The 20,371-nt window shown below is 46.1% G+C and overlaps 1 protein-coding gene across 1 annotated transcript in view; it reads right to left on the bottom strand.

The window, feature by feature from the left end:
- Nucleotides 1-2,727: 2,727 nt before the first annotated feature.
- LOC147640157 (uncharacterized) overlaps nucleotides 2,728-20,371 on the bottom strand; it is a 33,620-nt gene continuing 15,976 nt past the window's right edge. Inside the window, exons 7-8 of the mRNA XM_086777955.1 lie at nucleotides 15,491-15,605; nucleotides 2,728-3,308 (exon numbers count right to left, since the gene is read on the bottom strand). Of these exons, the coding sequence (XP_086634081.1) occupies nucleotides 3,240-3,308; nucleotides 15,491-15,605 (184 nt within the window). The 3' untranslated portion in view covers nucleotides 2,728-3,239. The remainder of the gene's footprint in view (nucleotides 3,309-15,490; nucleotides 15,606-20,371) is intronic.

Genomic DNA, 20,371 nt, shown 5'->3' with positions numbered 1-20,371 from the left:
ATAGCCCGAGTTCGGTCTTTTGGAAGATGTTAATAAAATCTCTCTCTCTCTCTCTCTCTCTCTCTCTCTCTCTCTCTCCTACTGACTGCGCCGATTCGGTTCGTTGATGTCGCCCACTAGACCTTCCGCCTCACTACCCTGCTCACTGTTCGCCGATTCGCTTGGCTGCCGCCCACTAGCCCTTCCGCCTTGCTGCCGCCCACTAGCGCTGCCCTGCTGACTATTCACCGATTCGTTTCGTTGCCGCCCACTAGCCCTTCCGCCTCGCTGCCCTCCTGACTGTTTGTCGATTCCGCCTCACTGATTCGCTTCACTGTTCCCTATGCTGGCCCGCCTTTCTCTCCGGTAGACCCTGTGATTCTGCCTCGCTGATTCAATTCACTGTTCGCCGCCGCCTCGCTATGCAAGCCTGCCTTCCTCTCCGGTAGGCCCTGTGATTCCACCTCGCTGATTCGCTTCACTGTTTGCCGCCGCCTCGTTATGCTAGCCCGCCTCCCTCTCCGCTAGGGTCTGTGCCCCCTAACCCCCACCCCCTCTCCGCAAGGGCAATTCTATGTTAGAAGACAAATCCTTTTGCCATCAATTGAGTCTTGTATAGGGGCAATTGTATGTTACAAGACAAATCCTTTTGCCATTAGTTGAGTCTTGTATAGATCCATCAGGTATCTACTTTTACAAGGGCAATCGTGTATTACCCTCAACCTATGCAAATCCTTTTGCCATTAGTTGAGTCTTCAAATCTATACTTTTCTTTGTATGTGCACTTAGTGTTGATGACCTTACATTTATGTGTACTTCACAATGTCCTAAGTGAGGTTCTTCATGCTGGAGTCTCTAAGACTGCATAGCCCCCATTCATTTTGCATCTTCTTACACCTCACCAAGACTTATGGGACTTTATTCCTTCATCATCGCTTTCATGAGTGCGTAAGTACTCAGGTTTTCTTGGGCCTTTTTTGCACCTCTAATCGATGTCTGTTGTTCCATACATTGGGGATTATTATTATCATCAAAGAGATGCTTCCAAAATAACTTCCTTATCTGGTTCTACACACTGGGGTTATCTTCACCTTCTTATTCCACCTCCTATGGAGTGGGAGTATATTCACTTGTAATTCCACCTCCTATGGTTTGCACACTGGTTATCTTCACCTTCTAATCTTTTTCCTTGTGAGAGGTAGCTTACGTGTCTCCTTATACCATTATATTTGTTGTACAATGGTTTCTTGGTTGGTTGATGAAGCAGAGGAAAATTCCACTCCCTTTGATATGGGTGTCCCGAGAACACCACGTCGTCATAGCTCACCACAATCTTCCTTACTTTCATTAGAGTCGCAACCCTTTGACTTCTTAATTATCTATGCAATCATTATATTCTCATTAGTTTCTTATTGGGTTACAAAAAGAGAGTTCAAACTCTTGAGCCAAATTCTTAGTAATAAGTACATTAAAAATTTGAAAGGATAAAACAAACACATAAGAGAGAGAGAGAGAGAGAGAGAGAGAGAGAGAGAGTAATGAAGCAAACTAGAACAAAAATGTTGTACCCATATAGAATATGGCATATACACATATGCATAGATGCATGCTCTCAAACATACATCCCTAAAACTAAAAGAATGTAGACATACAAGATCTCCACATTGGCTATAAACTAAAACTACACATTCCAAACCTTGAAAATCCCCGAAATGATAACAAATAGATCTTCCTACAATTGTAGCCCTCAAATGCAAAGAAGTAAAACAATCAAATTTAGTAAATTGAGTAATAAAATTCATTTAACTATGAATAGATCAATGAAGTAAAAGAATCAAACAAGTAAATTGCGCAATAAAATTCATTTTTACTTGTGCAAAGGTGAGAAAGAAAGTAATTCCTTCATATTTACCATATGTTTACCATCATGCCATATAAACATAGGCATACCCGAGCTTAAGACATTTCTTATATATTTACCATATATTCTTACAAATATTCAAGGTGATGACGATTATTCTTGCCATACATACACATGCATACCCGAGCTTAAGACATTTCTTATATATTTACCATATATTCTTACAAATATTCAAGGTGATGACGGTTATTCTTGCCATACATACATACCCGAGCTTAAGACGATTATCATATAAAATTTTCTAAAACTTATACATGAAAGGAACACAACACAATCAATACACATAGGGATTTCAATTGTTTACCAAAACAAAGAGTCATTGAAGGATACACATAGGTTATCTAGCAAGAAAAATACCATCAAATGAAATGATTTATCTCCTAGTTTTTGAGTCTACATCATGCTTTCTAGCCTTGGGCCAATGTAAAGGTGTTTTTTAAATTTGTGAAGCTTTACATTTATCCTCCTCAAGTCTATAACCAAACACATGACCTGGAAGCGTTTTTGTATGAGATTTCAAATCCTCCAAATTTCTCTAAGTGTAGAGAGTGGTAAGATCAAGAGTCTAAAGAAAAAGAGGTGTGGCCGAGAGGACATGAACCCTTTCTATAACTAGGATACATCAAACTCTCTAAGTAAAGTATTCCAAAGCTCATAGACAAAGGGTAACATTGCTTCGAAACAAAAGCTCAACTACTTAGAAACATATGTTAAAGAGGCCTTACAAGCTATAGCTTTGAATATTGGCTTTTAGACTTTTATGGAGTTTCCACACTTCATAAAGATAAGAAAGCCTCAAGTTACAGCTAAAAAAGAACTTGCAAAGGTTTTAGTACCCTATAACAACTATTTTTGAAGATAAAGAGCAAGCAGAATGCATTTACGAGGAGGAATTAAACTCCTAAAATGCACCTTTTTGCAAGTAATAACAAAGCTGTGTCTATGTAGAAAATGACAAAATCACCATGAATTCTACATAGAGAAGCTTTATCACTGAAAGAGACATAAGTTGCATTAACTAGATTCACTACTTGATTGAGCTTCATTTTCACTTTTTCTATTTTCCTTTGGTATAGAACAACTTGTATCCCTAAGGCTTTCTTCCACTTGAACGGCAAAGTTTTCTCAACAGCCTTCAAAAGAAGAGTCCTTTTGGGAAGAAAAGTGAAACTTAGTACCTTTCACAAAAGCTCCTTCAGAGCAACAAAGAATATTCTACAATGTGATACTCAAACTCAGAAGGCCTGTACAATTTTTGAACTGGTATGTTACAAACGAGTAGAGCAAAGAGCGTGTGTGTGCACGTCCGCCCCATGCCCGTGCCCCCATTGAGGGAAGGCTATTTCGGTGCACTGTTTTGCGAGCGCCCAGCCCGCTCGACCATCACATCATACAGCTGTTTTCCATTCTGTGAATGACAAAAGAAGCCAAGAATCAAACTGTACACAATTTTCATTTCCATTTTATAAACAACAAAAAGAAAGCAAGAGTAGAATCATGCACAATTTTTATTGAGAGCACGAGAACTTGCACTCGAAAAACCTTTGGCCTCTTTTACAATTTCAAACTCAAGAATTAGGTGAATTGGAGCATGATTGTGTGTACATCTACAATCTCATTATAGCTCCAAAAATGTGTCATTGATACATGACATACCTGCCCCCAGTCAACTACGCTGCCGCTTAGTTAAGACAAGCTCTTTCGTCGACGTGGTGGCACCTTTCCAAGCTTGTGTTGTCCTGATCCACTCCTAGCTTATTAACCATGACGTAGAGACGACACCACAGTTGACACCCCTATCCGAGATCAGGCCATGGGCTTTTTCCAATTATTGGGAGACCTCCAAGACACACGTCATCAACAAACCATCACCCACCGAGCCTCTTCAAGCCCTCCAACTTATCTGGCTGCCATTGCCGTGCTGGTGCCCACCACTGACTTCTCTGACTGCCACTGGGTCCATCGATGGATGGCCGTGTGCTCTCCCTCATAATGTGCATGGCCACCTTGGGCTAAGTGATGCCGAAAACTAGGGTTAGGGTTAGCAGATCCAGCAACTATGGAGGCTTGAAGACATCCATGGTGATGTGTGTGATAGAGAGAGAAAGAAAGAGAAAATAGCAAACTGAGCAGTGATTGCTACTCATGGCTCGCACATCTCTTTGGGCCCTTTCCCAATGTGGGCGGTAAGGCCACACATCTGAAGGCGGCCAGGCATAGCAGCAATCAACCAGCACTCGAGCAGTCATTGGCTCATATGAAGCAATCATGGAGCAATCATGGAGCATAAAAACAGGCTGACAGCTTTTTAACTGCCGACTAAAAGGATTGGTGCATATATATACGTGGGTAGCCAAATCATCATATTTATCTACTTTTCTCAATGTTGGACTTCACAGAGCGTTCTCTATAGGCGAAGTGCTAGCCAAGGGAGTGCAGCAGGTCACAAGGCTGTAATTTGATGTCTCCATTCTCAGCCACATCTTGTACTTGAATTTCAGTTGTATTAATTCTTTCTTGTACATAATACAAAGCAGTAGTTTAGGACTCATGTGTGTTTTGTATGTGTGATTCCACCACACTCTTCTTTCTATCTCTTGACAACCCTAGCACATAGACGCAAATGTTCTACAGTTGGTATCAGAGCCTAGGGAACCTGTATTTTTTTTCCCCTTTTCTGGCACCCATGTGCGTTGATTGCTTGGATAGAGTAGAGCGCTTAGATTCCAAGAGTGCACAAGTTTGGATTTGATAAAGGTAACTATTTGGGTTCTCTTCATTGCACCTGGGTTAATGTGGGTATAATCCGCCTCCCTATCCCACCAAACCCGGTTTGGAAAAGTGAATATTTGGGTTCCCTTCATTGCACCTAGATTAATTGGCTTATACTATGCTTCCCTCCCCACCAAACCCAATTTGGGAAAAGTAAATATTTGGGTTCTCTTTTTGCACCTAGGTTAATAAGGGTATAATGTGCTACCCGGTTGGGAAAAGTGAGTAACTGGGTTCTCTTCATTGCACTAGGGTTAATTGGGGTATAATGTGCTTTCCTGGGGAGATAAGTTTATCTTACTACCCTACACAAGATAATGTTGCAGATCTATTCACGAATGAAGGCACTCAAGGGTTAGGGTTAGGGTTTACAGAAGGCAATCAGGCGTGGAAACCAAGAGAGAGGAGTGAACACGACTTCCAGTATGCTTCAATGATAAAAAGTGAAGTACAATGGCCACATGATAGTGACCCTAAAAGATAAGTGTTCACATGTCCGGCCATAAATGTGCCGGGTGGACCAAAACACTTATAAACTGCATATAAGTGAAACTGACCTAAACTGGGGGAAAAAACCTCCACTAACTGAAGTAAAAAGTGCCCCAGTAATCTATTGATGATCACTAGCACTCCTCTGGGTGCATACACAGCATAAAACCCAACAAACCCCCCTGGAGTGATATGTGATCACTGTACATCATCCACCAAAAGGAAACAAATTCAAAGCATTGCGGAATGCTTCAAATTTCGGACGTGGTAATGCCTTGGTGAAGATGTCTGCCACATTCTGATCTGTAGGACAGTAGATCAGACTGATATCTCCTGCCTGGAGTCTCTCCCGAACAAAATGATAGTGAATCTCAATGTGTTTCGTGCGAGCATGAAACACAGGATTCCTGGCCACAGCAATGGCACTCTGACTATCAGTATAGATAGGTGTAGGCTCCTCCACTGAAATATCCATATCAGTCATGAGACGACGCAGCCAAACACACTCAACAGTAGTAGTGTAGGCTGCTCTGTACTCTGCCTCACAAGACGAAGTGGCCACTGTGGTCTGTTTCTTGCTTAGCCAAGAAATGCATGAAGCGCCAAGGAAGAAACAATTTCCACTAGTGGAATGTCTGGTATCAAAGTCACCAGCCCAATCTGAATCACTGTAAGCATGTAACTGCATGTCACCCCCCTCAGGATAAAGCAAACCAAGAGACGAGGTACCCTGCAAATAACGGAATACACGCTTCACAGCTTGCCAATGTGACAACCGTGGGCTGTGCATGAATCTGCTCAACTGAGAGACTGCATACTGAATATCTGGCCTTGTATTACACAAGTAAATGAGGCACCCAACAGCCTGAGCATATGTAGTGGCATCAAAGGAAACACTGTCATCTTGTAGTGACAGTTTCATCCCAGGCTCCATAGGAGTACTAATAGGCTTGCAATCCTGAAATTTAAACTTCTCCAGAAGTTTAGCAACATAACGTGATTGCAACAACCCAATGCCTCTGTTATCCTGCACAAACTGTATGCCCAAATAGTAATGTACAAGGCCCAAGTCAGACATGTCAAATGTCTGTTGCAGTATCTCCTTAAAAGCTGCAATTTTGTCATCATTTGATCCCATGAGCAAGAGATCATCCACATAAAGACTGATGACCAGCAGATCTGTCTCTTCTTTCTTCACATACAAAGTGGCCTCTGATGGACTGTTCACAAATCCCTGAGTGAGTAGAAAAGCATCTATTTTTGCATACCAAGCTCGTGGAGCTTGTTTCAAACCATACAAGGCCTTTTTCAGCCTGCATACTTTCCCCTCATGACCATGTTCTGCAAATCCCATGGGCTGAAATACATAAACTTCCTCCTCGAGGTCCCCATGTAGGAATGCAGTCTTTATGTCCAACTGATGAACAACCCAACCACGATGTGCAGCCAATGCAATGACACACGTAAGTGTCGACATACGGGATGTAGGAGCAAATGTCTCCTCATAATCAATGCCCTTCTTCTGTGCATAGCCCTTTGCAACTAGACGGGCTTTGTACCTGTCAATGGATCCATCTGCATGTCTTTTCAACTTATAGACCCATTTAGTACCAATTGCTTTCTTGCCTTTGGGCAGATCAACCAAATCCCATGTTTGATTCTTTTTAATAGAATCAATCTCATCTTGCATGGCTTTGTTCCAATGCACATTATCTCGTGCATCCACAAATGAATCAGGCTCATCATCATCCTGTAAACTGGCTGCCATAACCAGATTCAAATCCATGATGTGTGCATGCTCATTGGTCCTTGTCTCCCTACGAGTACGACCAGCAAGAGGACCCTCTAAATGGCTGTCCTGTAATGTCCTCAAATACCATCTAGGTATATGTCTGACCTGTGGTGCCTGCTGTCCCATATTTGGTTCAACTTCTGGCTCATTTGGCTGCTGAATTTCTGCACCACCTACATCATTTGCTAGCTGTCCAGTACCCTCATGAGTTGGATCACCAACTGTGGAATGAAACTCCATGGGTAGTAGACCTTCAAACACATCATTTTCAGCCTGATTTGCCTCATAACCAGCCATGGATATTTCTGATTTTTCATCAAAAATCACATCCCGACTGATGAATATCTTCCTGGATAGTGGGTCATATAACCTGTAGCCCTTGCTCTCACGGCTATACCCAACAAAAATGCATTTTGTGGCTTTATCATCAAGCTTCCTCCTCAACTCTTTGGGTATGTGTGCATATGCAAGACACCCAAAGATACGAAAATGCGATACAGAAGGCTTGCGGCCATGCCAAGCCTCAAAAGGAGTGATAGAGACCAATGCCTTTGTGGGACATCGATTCAAAATATGACAAGCACACATTACTGCTTCCACCCAAAAGATATGTGGTAGTCTTTTTGCCTTTAGCATACATCTGGCCATCTCCATGAGTGACCGATTCTTCCTTTCTGCAACCCCATTCTGCTGTGGAGTGTAAGGAGTAGTATACTGATGTTTTATACCTCTACTCCCAAGAAAGGAATTCAGCACATGTGACATATATTCCCCCCCTCGGTCAGAACGGAGAGTCTTCAATTTGCATCCTGACTCTGTCTCAGCAAGTGCTACAAAGGCCAAAAATGCATCATATACCTGTGATTTCTGTGTCAAAGGATAGACCCAGCATATACGAGAGAAGTCATCAATAAATGTTGCAAAATAAAAGCAACCACCTAATGACTTCGTCTGCATGGGACCACAAAGATCACTGTGTATAAGTTGCAACTTTGCAGTTGCTCTTAGAGCCTGATCACGTGGGAAGGAAAACCTGTGCATTTTTCCCAAAATACATCCTTCACAAATATGATCTGGAGGCTTCTCCATGAGAGGTAGATCTGTAAACATATTATGTCGCTGCATAAGCATAAGACTCCCAAAATTTACATGCCCCATGCGAGCATGCCATAACTCCGCATCAACCATAGCTGGAGTAAGAGTGAATGCATTATAAGCAGACTGATCCACTAGCTGAAATGCATCCAACTGATAAAGTCCATGACATAGTGTACCAGTAAGCATCAAGGTCAAGGCATTAGCTTTGTCTCTGACCATGCATTTATCATCATCAAAGTGGACTTGCATTCCACAATGTGCTAAAGAAGAAATGGACAACAAATTCTTCTTTATCCCTGGTACATATAAGGTATCTGTAAGGCGGAGAATAGAGCCATCAATGGCTGTGAGCTGAATCTCCCCAATGCCACGAACTGGATATGAAGCATTGTTGGCACACTGAACAGTTTTGCCAACAGGGGCAGGGCCAACATGACTAAACAAATCCCTGCGAGATGTGATATGCTTTGAGGCACCACTATCAAAATACCAAGTACATGCATGCTCTGTCAAACTGAGTGCCTGTGAAGACCAAGAGGCATCATAGCTGCATGTATAAAAACAGTAATCCCTGTCCTCAACAAAAGAAGCAGTCTCTGGAGGAGCTTTAGAAGTATCATTAACTGACATCCCAGCTTCCTTTGCCTTCTCTTTGGCAATCCTCTTCCTACATTCCGTGATGTAGTGACCTGGCTTCTTACAGTAATGACATTTGCCCTTCTTCTTGGGCTGTCCATCACCTTTCTTGGTATCCTGTGAAGAACCACCATCACCTGAATTTTGATTTGCACTCTTTGGCTGAGATTTTCCTTTCCCCTTTTGACCTGTAGTAAATGCTTGTTCAGCATTTGTGTTCACATTCATATTCTTCCTCATTTGCTCCTCTTGTAATAAGAGAGCAACAAGTTCCTGATACTTGAGGGGTTCAACAGCATTCCTCATGCTGAGGTTCAAAGAGGTATGGAAAGCCAAGTAAGATCTTGGCAAAGAGTGCAAGATGGTGGACACAAGCTGTCTCAGGAATAATCTCATCCACATTGATGAGTTGCTCTCTCAAATCCTGCAGCTTGTTTAAGTGGCTAGACATATCATCTCCTTCATTCATCTTCTGATTTTCCAGCTCTCTTTTCAAAAATGAGATCCTAGCCTCATTACGAGCAGCATACATCTGCTCCAAAGTCACCCATGCATTCTGTGAAGAGCCAGCTGAACGAATATGAGGTATAATGGACCTCTGTACTGACAATGCAATGAGTGACAAAGCTTGTGCATCCCTGGCATCCCATGTCTTTTGAGCATTTGTTCTCTGAACAGGCAATGGCTGTCCTAGAGCCTGTACCTGTTGTCCTCGTCCACGAGCACCCCCTTGGGGAGGAGTCTCTGGAGCCAATGGACCTGGACGTGGTTCATCACCACTAACAAAATCCCAAAGACCTTTTGCCACAAGCACATTTTTCAACATAAAACTCCACAAGGAGTAGTTCGTGCCATCCAATTTGTCTTCCTTAGACAAATATGTGAATACATCACTTTGCTGTTGATTTGTCATTATGCTTTACGCACAATGTTGTACCTGTTTACCAACAAACCCAATAACAGAAACCCTGATAACAACTGTACTCCACTGAATACAGTTCACCCAAATCTGCCTGCACTCTCAATCCTCTGAATGTGCAGCTCAATGCACCAATGACTGAGTAGAGCAGCAAATGGCGTACACAATGCCAAAATGCCCCAAAAATGCCCAAATTTGCTGCACCCAAACTGTGCAAAAAACCTGTATAGTTCTTTGCTAGAAAATCTGCCTGTTGTACCTGTATATTTTTCACAGAGAAAATAAAAATGCCCAAAAACTGAATTTTAATGCTTACCACCGAATGACTGTGTAGGTTGTGGTATTTCTGCAAGTACTGTTGACTGTACTATGCTTGTACAGTCTACTGGTTCTGTACGGAAGCCAGGTACGAAAGCATACAGACGTATCTCTGCAGGTACAGTCGCCAGGTACACAGCACTGAATGCTGCACTGTTCTGAATGAGGGGTTGGCGCTGACTGTACGGAAGCAAGTCGCCTGTTGCAGTAGTGGACTGAGGACTCAAGACGACCAGCGTTGACAAGAGCTAGTACGAGTGCTGACAGGCCATTCGAAGCAGGTACAGTAAACAAGTGCGCTGCAGGTACAGTACGGGTACTGAAGTCGGCTATTTGCAGGCGGCGCAGACTGGCTGGTACACGAGCGCTGACTGAACAGAATGCTGTACGGCGCACGACTGTAGCTTAAGGGTGTACGGGCAGCAGGCGCACAGCTGTAGCTGAAGGCGGCGCACAGTGGGTGTACGGGCAGCAGGTTCTGAGACCTCAGTCTGGCACACAACAATGGCAATGTACGGGCAGTGCAAGGCAGAGCAATGGCTCTGATACCAATTGAAGGCACTCAAGGATTAGGGTTAGGGTTTACAGAAGGCAATCAGGCGTGGAAACCAAGAGAGAGGAGTGAACACGACTTCCACTATGCTTCAATGATAAAAAGTGAAGTACAATGGCCACATGATAGTGACCCTAAAAGATAAGTGTTCACATGTCCGGCCATAAATGTGCCGAGTGGACCAAAACACTTATAAACTGCATATAAGTGAAACTGACCTAAACTGGGGGGAAAAAACCTCCACTAACTGAAGTAAAAAGTGCCCCAGTAATCTACTGATGATCACTAGCACTCCTCTGGGTGCATACACAGCATAAAACCCAACAACGAAGGCTTTGCCAAGAGAGAATTTTGAAGCTTTCCGAAAAGCTTTAGGCTTGCTCTCATACAACGAGTTATTTGCTACCTTTCGCCACCCACCCGTGCTCAGGTCCCCAAGGCAGCAACATAACTCTATCTCTCTCTCTCCTCCCTGCCTGTGGGAAGGACTGCAGAGTAATCTAGAGGAATGGCCCTGAGTCTCCAAGAGAAACTCGAGGCCCTCGAGACGGCAATGAAGGCACTAATCAAGGAGAACAAGAAGACATCCAATTCCAACCTCAATGAGGTGGAAGACAAACTACACCGGCACATGGAAGCACGGGTCACGGACCTTGAACAAGAGAACACAGCACTCAAGGAGGAGGTGAGTGCATTGAAAGTGGAACTAGTAGCCATTGTTGGCCAAACTCTATGGTGCAGTGTTAGAGCAAGAGCTTAGCTTATATGCTAAGCGAGCAAGTTTACGCTCATCAGGACACGCAAGCTTCAGGAGAGCTTTCTCTACCACTGACCATGTATTCACTTTGAGATGTATGATTGATCAAGCCAGAGTGAGGAAGAGAAAGCTCTATTGCTGCTTTGTGGATTTCCGCTAGGCATTTGACACAGTACCACGAGAGAGGCTCTTTCAGCGCCTGCAATCTCTTGGCATACTAGCAGATATGACATGGGGCATCTATGCATTATATGAGCAAGTTTTTGGGCAAGTCAGATGTCCGAGACTATTGCTAGCACCATTGGTGTGAAGCAAGGATGCCCACTTTCCCCCACGCTATTTGGGTTATACATTGATGAGGTGGCTGACTTCATTACACGGGGAGGCGGAGATGGAGTTGATTTAGCAGGTACCTCAGTACATATTATACTTTATGCTGATGATATTGTATTAGTGTCCGAGTCTCCAGCAGGTCTATAGCAGCATCTACATGCACTCGATGATTTCTGCACACAGAGGGGTCTTACTGTGAACCTTGGGAAAACCAAGGTTATGGTCTTTCATACATCGAGACACGGCAGGAATCAGCTGACATTCACTTTCGCAGGACGCCAGGTGGAGGTGGTGACATCATACGTGTACCTAGGGGTTATCTTCTCTATAGCAGCCACACGCTTCACCATGGTTTCACTAGCCAGAGCTAGATTGACACGGGGATATGCAGCATTGGCTATGCTAGAGAGACAGTGCCACCAAGCGCATTTTCAGGAGCCCCGGACGAAGGGGTGGCTATTTGACACATCAGTCACACCGGCACTGATGTATGGAGCAGCGGTATGGGCGCCAAGCCTTGCTACCCATTGGTGGACACAGATAGAGAGACCACAGGCCCTCATGATGGCACGCATGATACACAGCAAACCGTCAGTACCTCATGACATTATCCGAGCAGAGTTTGCTGCCCCTCCTATGATGGTAGAGGCCATATTCCAGACTGTATGCCTGCTAGACAGATTCAGAGAGATGCCACAGGACAGATTGTCATACAGAGCTTTTGAGGCATCTAGACAGCTGACTGAGGCAGGAGACAGAGGATCATGGTATGTATGCACAGGTCACACATTGGTTCTCACAGCATGGCCTAGACATGGATCATCTACCACCATTCCAGTATGACAGGGATGCACCACAGATCCATCTCTCTCATAGTGAGAGGAACATAGTATTGAGACAAGACCTATGGCAGCTCTATACACGAGAGACATGGATATCGCCTACACAGCCTCTTCCACCGAAGATGCTATACTACAGAGATCACTTCATGAGTATCATTGATGATGGATTTATAGAGAGGCCTAGATACATGGAGGGCTTTTTACCACACGACTCCCGAGTGGCTATTGGTCAGCTTAGAGTTTCATCACATCGATTGGAGATGGAGACTGGCAGAGCAGCACGGATCCCCTGAGAGGAGAGGGTATGCAAATTGTGCAGAGAGGAGGTGGAGAGTGAGGAGCATTATGTATGCAGATGCAGAGCAAATACAGCCATGAGAGAGAGAGATCCCATTTTATTCAGAGAGCCGCATTCCCTACGCCAGATCTTTGAGGCAGCAGACCAGCGCATACTGGGGAGATTCATTCTAGACATACAGCGTCACAGAGACATCATTACAGGCTCAGACAACTCCAGAGGGGGGACGACAGACACAAATGACAGAGGATACCCCATACAGGTACACCGATTTGTCTCATAGGCCGAGTTCGGTCTTTTGGAAGACGTTAATAAAATCTCTCTCTCTCTCTCTCTCTCTCTCTCTCTCTCTCTCTCTCTCTCTCTCTCTCTCTCTCTCTCTCGATGTGGCCTTCCAACATAAACTGCTTCGAGGCTGCCTTGCGGCAATCATCCCAGCAAAACACGAAGTGGTGCCTAAGGTGGTCTTCCCACCACAAGAGAGTGGTTCCCATCAAGCCATACACACCAAATGAAGCTAAAAAATATATGAACCACCTGCTACTACCAACGTGGCAGCCATCTTGCGGGTCCAATTGGTTATGAGTCATGACTTCTCCCTCCATCTTCCTGTTGAACTGGAAGCCCTTAGAAGCTTCATTAATTGAGCTTGTTCCTCACGAGGCTTGGAGGAAGAACTCGGCAAACCGGTAGTCCCACGATGTTGAGCCGATGAAGGCGAGCGGGAACTGTCCGGAGAATCCAGTCAAGAGGGACTCCGCAAAGGAGATCGTCCGTGAGTGACGTGAACGTCTCTCCTGCCAACTATGCGCAGATGAAAAATGATAACTATGGGACTAGGACCGAAGCTCATCCATTACATCCTTGCCTACAACCAAAGGAGTGAAAATTCCTCCTGCAAAAAGTTTTTCCACTTTGTCCTCAGAATCGTCCAACACTTGCTCCATAGCACGGGTCCCGGTAGATTCTAAATCCGGAATACTGGGTGTTCGAGGTGCCGAGTCCATCTTATCCAGACGAGCACATATAGCCTCCATTTTAGCTATCTGCACTTCCATGGATGCCTTCATGCTAAGAAACAAATTAATGAGTTGTGAATCCATGAATAATATGCAATGAGGTAAGGGTTTGGTGGGGCAAGGAAGCACAATATACCCCAATTAACCCGAGGTAAGGGTTTGGTGGGACAGGCAAGCACAATTTACCCCAAGTAACCCAGGTATCTTGATGAGTGGGCATGCGACCGAGGAGGCTCCGACGGCATCCTAGCTCACACCACTTTCTTTGACCATGCCCTGGTACTCTTCTACCTGGAGGACCCTTGGCAATAGGACAGTCAGCACATTGCCAGGATCCCATATAACCTCATCAAGGACCTAGAGATTTGCCAATGCATGGAGGAGGTATGGGAGTCCTCCCCCCTAAGCACCACCGCTACAGCTCTAGACAAGACCCTTTAGGACATCAGCCATTTGCAAGTGGTTGCCCAGGATAGGCTCTATGCTTTCTAGGAGCAAGAGAGGAGTCTCAGCTGCAGCCTAGCCTCGTGAGCAGCAGACCCCCAAAACCCTTCGATTGGCACCTGGACGAAGGCCACCGCACTTGAATAGATGCCCTAGAGATTCAGCACGTCGAGTACCACTACATGCGCTCACTTCCTCTTGGGTCAAGCATGGGTATCATACACCCATTGCACTAGGGTGCCACGTCAACATAACGCTAGAGTCAATACACTCAGGACACCTTTTCTGATGGGCAATGTTCAGTTTGTGAGCCCTAGTCTAGGAACATGTCGCCAGGCTCCATCTAGGTCTTAGTGTAAAGTCAATGTGCAAGTCCCACACGCAAGAACTCACTTGCAATTTGTAAATGACATACAAGACTGCCGGACACTTGTTAGACTCATGGTCAGGTGCCCAGACAGCCAGTCTACAGTTGGTTGTGTGTGAACCCTTTGTGCAAAGGTACTAGCTACAGCCAAGAGGTTAAGGGAAGTGGGAAGGCCACAACGGGGGCGGTGGACAACCCTATTAATAGCCCAATAGGCGCCCAAAAGTGCCCAGGACGTGCATCAATGGGGGACATGGATTGGGCACAGTATGAACATGTTTACAGGCATTTTTTATAACATTTTTCTCGTTTTTCCTACTAACAGAAGGATCATTGCTTGGGGGGGGGGAGGGGGGGGTGGAGGGGGGAGGAAATCAGGGTGTCTATTTAAGGGCTTTTACACACTGCCCAGCCGCAACAAGTACCCATCCGTGAAATCAACTGAAGGCCATTGGATCTTGCTCCTTGGCCAGGGTTGCAATACACAACACTGTCAGCGACAAGCTTCCAATTCTTATGGGGCTGCCAACTCACAGTAATCTTCACAGCCTTCTTGGGCCACCTAGAGAGGCCAGAAAAACTGAGGGATGGGTGGAAATCTTGAGGTTAGCCAACGGCTAATAGCATCCTGACAGCATGCATGCAGGGAAAGAAAAAGCTACGAATAAATGGAGTGACTCTCAGGGTGATAAGTGTTTGAATGATAGCATGATGTCTAAACGTACATCATTGCTGGTAGTACGAGTGCTCACTACCAGCCTGGACATCATACTATGGCACTGCATCTCCCCAGCAGCAGTCTTTAATCGGCCTAACCACCTCCTCTAAACTGACGAAAGCTAAGAACAACTTAAAAAATGTCCTCTAAGAACAAAAGATAAAAATTGTGACGATAACATGTATAAAATTCATACAGGTTGAAAGTGAGAATTCCCCCTTTTCGACATACTTACAAATATCACAGGGAAAAAGTGCACTTGGCCTTCTGGCTTCGTTTGGGTTTCTTTGAAATAAACTAGCACTGGGAAACTAGGCCACCACAGCTCCCAGTTCACAAAGGTGGAATACCTGCTAGCAAAGAGACCCACATTAGTACAAGCAACTGCAAAAATTCTATACACCAAAGGAAAAATCACGTTATTTCCCAAACAGAACACAAACCAAAGTGCCATCTTAACTATACATGAAAGTATACTCACAAAGCTTCAAATCATCAGTTCCATCATGCATGGCATACACTACATGCCATGACATCCCCACTCACATCATCAGTGCCCAACAGTAGGTGCAAGTTCATGCATACAGATGGTAGACAAATCTTTATAGATAAACCATCAAACTGAGTTTTTATCACTTCTCCGGTGGTGAAGGGCCACTCACCTCAAGATCATCTTGGATATTCAGAGATAAGAGAAGCTGTTTGCAAGGGAGTCTACGTGTGACTTCTTCAAACAAGAACTTCTATATTTGGGTCACATCATCCCTATTGATGGTGTGAGGATAGACCCGAAGAGTAGCACCCTGCTGATGGCATGCATACAGGTCATCAAGTAACCTCCTCGGCCATATGCACTCAACCACGGCTGTGAAGACTGCAGAGTATTCAGCTTCACATGAGGAAGTCGCCACTGTAGGTTGGTTTTTGCTAAGCCATAACATGGAAGAATTTCCCAACAAAAAGCAGAAGCCACTGATCGATTGTCATGTATCATAGTCGCCAGCCCAGTCTGAATCACTGTAAGCACGTAGCTGAAAGTCACCCCCTTGACATAGAACAATCCATAAGTCTATGTGCCCTGGAGGTATCTAAAGATATGCTTGACAGCTTGCCAATGTTTTGTCCCTGGGCTGCTTGTTCTCCAACAGTAACTTGGGAGAAGTATTTTCATGGAGCTATTGTATTACTCTTTGGTCTCATAGACCCTTTGCGTCTTTTGAAGATGTCTCTCTCTCTCTCTCTCTCTCTCTCTCTCTCTCTCTCTCATGGAGATTCCCGACACTCCCTTTGTTGAGGCATGGAGGGTGGGGAAAGACACCACAAAGGAGCACGCACTCATCCTCAAGTTTGAGGGGGTAGAGGCACGGCAGGCATTCCTCACCAAAAGACGGACATTAAAAGGGGAAAAGACTTACCTCGAGGATGACCTTACACCAGCCCAGGTGGCACGCAGGAGGGAGTGCATGCCTCACATACTGGAAGCGCATAAGACAGGAAAGTGGCCAGTGTACAGAGAAGGGAGGGTGATTATCACCGAGCGGCACTCTCCATAATGGTGCGCGACCTATGGGACCACAGTAGAGATTGTGGTCTGGAACTGCAATGGTGCTCTACGAACAGATGCACATCTGTTCAAAGCAACATTTAGAGGGCGTGACATGGTCCTTTATACAGAGACACACCAGTGTCAGGGGAGCCATTTACCTGAGGTGCGGGGATATAGATGGGAGTCCGTCCACTGCCCACTAGAGGCTCAGGAGGTGTGGCATATTATACAGAGAGGGGCTGCAGCATGTGATATAGGTGGTCAAACGGGATGAGGATGGACAATTCATGTGGGTGAGGATCAGGACGAAGAGGGCCCCAGATATCTACCTTGCAGTGTGCTACTTTGCACCATCCACATCCAGATATCCCACCCGTGGGGAATCTCCAAACCTGCCACTCTATGAGGACATGTTGAAGTTCTCCAGTCTAGGGGATATCCTCCTTGCTGGAGACTTCAACACCCGCACCGTTAGTGCAAATGTACCTTCTTTGAGACAGAGGATCCCATGTACCGGGAGATCGACACTATGGGCACAGATCTCGAGCGGACATCACAGGACATGACAGCCCGGGGAGTACCTCCTGACCCTTGGAGGAGCTCATGGATTAGCCATTTCTAATGGCCTAGCCCAGTGACCTGGCTCCAACGCCTTCACTTGCTACCCCTTCGGACATGGAGCTAGTACAGTGGACTACTTGGTGGGCTCTCTCTCCTTGACACCCCTCATCTCAGATTTGACCATTTCGCCCTGCCCCATTGATGTTGGGGCTAATCATGCATACTTAGCTTTCTCCCTCACATGCCGGTACACCATCCAGCCACCGGCCCTACCACACCACCACCACCCGAGATACCACTTCACCAGGGATACCTCTTCCATCTACTCTGACCACATTTTCCGGACCCTCTCCAACCTCACCCCACACATCCCACTTGATGAGCTTACCACAGCTTACAGCCATCCTTCACGCATCCACCACAGCTGCTTTCCCTCACACCAGAGCCACCCCCGGACCACATGGAGGGACTATTCCACAGAACAGTTGGTATGATTAGGAGTGCCACAAGACCCATGCCCGCCTACAGCGGGGGTTGCTCCGGGCTCCACTACTCACCAGCAGGCACGACAGATCTTCCATTGTCTCGTACAGAGGAAGAAGCGAGCCTACCTAGCTCACCTGGAGCAATTGTACCAATTGTTTCTGGGACGGGACTCCAAGGACGCCTAGAGGCTCTTCCAAGATCGTCGCCCACCGACCCAATCACCTCACCTGACATATGGCATGCATATGCCACCTCCCTTTACCACGTCCCCGGACAACCACCCTCCTAAGCCTCGCCCCTCCCACTCCTCCTGCTTCCACTTGAGCACGGTGAGAGAAGCTATTGACAAGATGCATAATGGGAGAGCACAAGATCATGATGGGCTGATTGCCGAGCAATTCTCACATGCGAGGGATCTGCGAGGGTTTCCCCGCCAGTCAGTCTTCTAATATCACTGTGCCCATTCTGAAAGCAGGTGACCCCATGAATCCTGGTAACTACATGACTATTATGATTGGTCACACATTGGCCAAGATTTATGGATCGATCTTGGAGCATGAGCTCAGAAGATGGGTTGAGGAGTAGAGACTCAGAGCACCAAGGCAAGCAGGTTTCCAGAGAGGACACTCCACACTAGACCACATCTTCACATTACGGGGTATCATGAGGAGGCGAGAGCACATGGGCATCGGATATACTGCTACTTTGTGGATTTCTGCAAGGCTTTTGACACAATCCCACGGACCAAACGATTCCAGGATATGGGTGTACCAACAAAGATGCTTTGGGGGATCCTCACGCTCTATGAGTCTGTCATTGCCAAAGTGCGGGCCCTAGGGGGGAATCAGAGGACATACAGGGGGGGAATCAGAGGAAATATCGGGGTGAAACAGGGCTGTCCCTTATCTCCCACTCTATTTGGGCTCTACATTGATGAGGTGTCTGACTACATAGACAGCAGACAAGGAGGTCCAGGAGCACTTTTGGCAAGAGTTTTGATACCCATTCTATTGTATGCAGACGACATTGTCCTCATTTTTGACTCACCAGAGGGGCTGCAAAGACACTTGGATGCATTACAGGCCTTCTGCAAGGATCGGGACCTCATCGTAAACCTTGGGAAGAACAAGGTTATGATCTTTAACACCTCCCCGCAGTGGATAGGCATATCTGCACAATAGTTTACATATAGTGGGGAGCCAGTGGAGCATGTGACCTCTTATGTATACCTTGGGATCACTTTTACCGAACAGCGTTTCTCTATGCGGAAAGGAGCTAAAACCAGATTGATGCGCGGATATGCAGCTTTGGGCTCACTTGAGAGGCAGTGCTCACAGATATAGCTGAGGACGAAGCTCTGGCTATTTGACACACTAGTCACACCCGCACTACTATATAGAGCTCCCATCTGGGGTCCTAGTTTATACCACAGGAGGAGATGGAGGGAGGAGCCAGCTGAAACAGACATGGAGGATGTATATGATGGGTGGAAGCCGACGGAGAGGCCGCAAGTGGTGATGATCTCACACATAATTAGAAGTAAGCCATCAGTGCCACACGAGATTGTGCGGGCGGAGATAGGGGCTACACTGATTGTGACAGAGGCTATTTTCAAGACAGTGACGTACTGGCACAGATTATGGGAGCTCCCACCAAACAGATACCCTAGGCTCGCCCTAGAGTCCTCGAGACAGCTGGCACTAGACGGAGACACACAATGTTGGTATGCCTGTGTGAGCACTTGGTTTAGTATGCATGGCATGTAGATGGAGTCACTCCCTCCATTCCAGTACAGCACAGAGGCGCCCACCTTTACTCTCAGCCGCACAGAGCTGAGCAGGGTCATCAGGAAGGACATCGTGAGACTAGATACTCAGAGGACCTGGCGCCCACCCGTACAGCCCCTAGGGACAAAGATGGCCTTTTACAGGGACCATTTTCTTCGCCTAACAGAGGACGGCTTCATCACACGCCCATGCTACATGGACACACATCTGTCATTTGGGGTGCAATGTGTGATTGGACAGATCTGCACCTCATCCCTTCAGTTGAGAGTGGAGACACCCAAATATGGGTCGGGGGCAGCTGCACCAAAAGACAAGATATGCCAGCTTTGTCACACAAAGGCTGAGACAAAGGCCCACTATGTATGCAGATGCCCAGTATACTATGAGATTAGGGAGGGAGAGGTTCCACTGCCTCTTTTGAGATGGATTTGGACCACTTTCTAGGATCATGGATTTCCCAAACCAGAGATGCTTGGGGATTTTCCTCCTGGAGCTTCATAGACACGGGGAGTCCCTTTTGCAGCCCAGACCAGCGGTACTCGTCAAAGGAACAGTACAGAGCACTCTCACCGACTTCTTCCAGACCAGAGCGACAAGGGCAGATTCACCCACTACACCCGACCTTCAGGCTGACGTAGGAGCTCGGCCAAGAGGAGTGACACTAGACAAAGCCATTGAGCTATGCAGAGCCCGACGCCCCCAACCCCATGGTCCCTGCCCACGCCCACGTCACTAC

The sequence above is a fragment of the Cibotium barometz genome, chromosome 3 (genome assembly GCF_041138505.1).
Source record: "Cibotium barometz isolate CiBa-2024 chromosome 3, ASM4113850v1, whole genome shotgun sequence".
Taxonomy (NCBI): domain Eukaryota; kingdom Viridiplantae; phylum Streptophyta; class Polypodiopsida; order Cyatheales; family Cibotiaceae; genus Cibotium; species Cibotium barometz.
The sequence above is the reverse complement of the archived record's forward strand: the minus strand, read 5'-3'. Positions and strand labels throughout refer to the sequence as shown.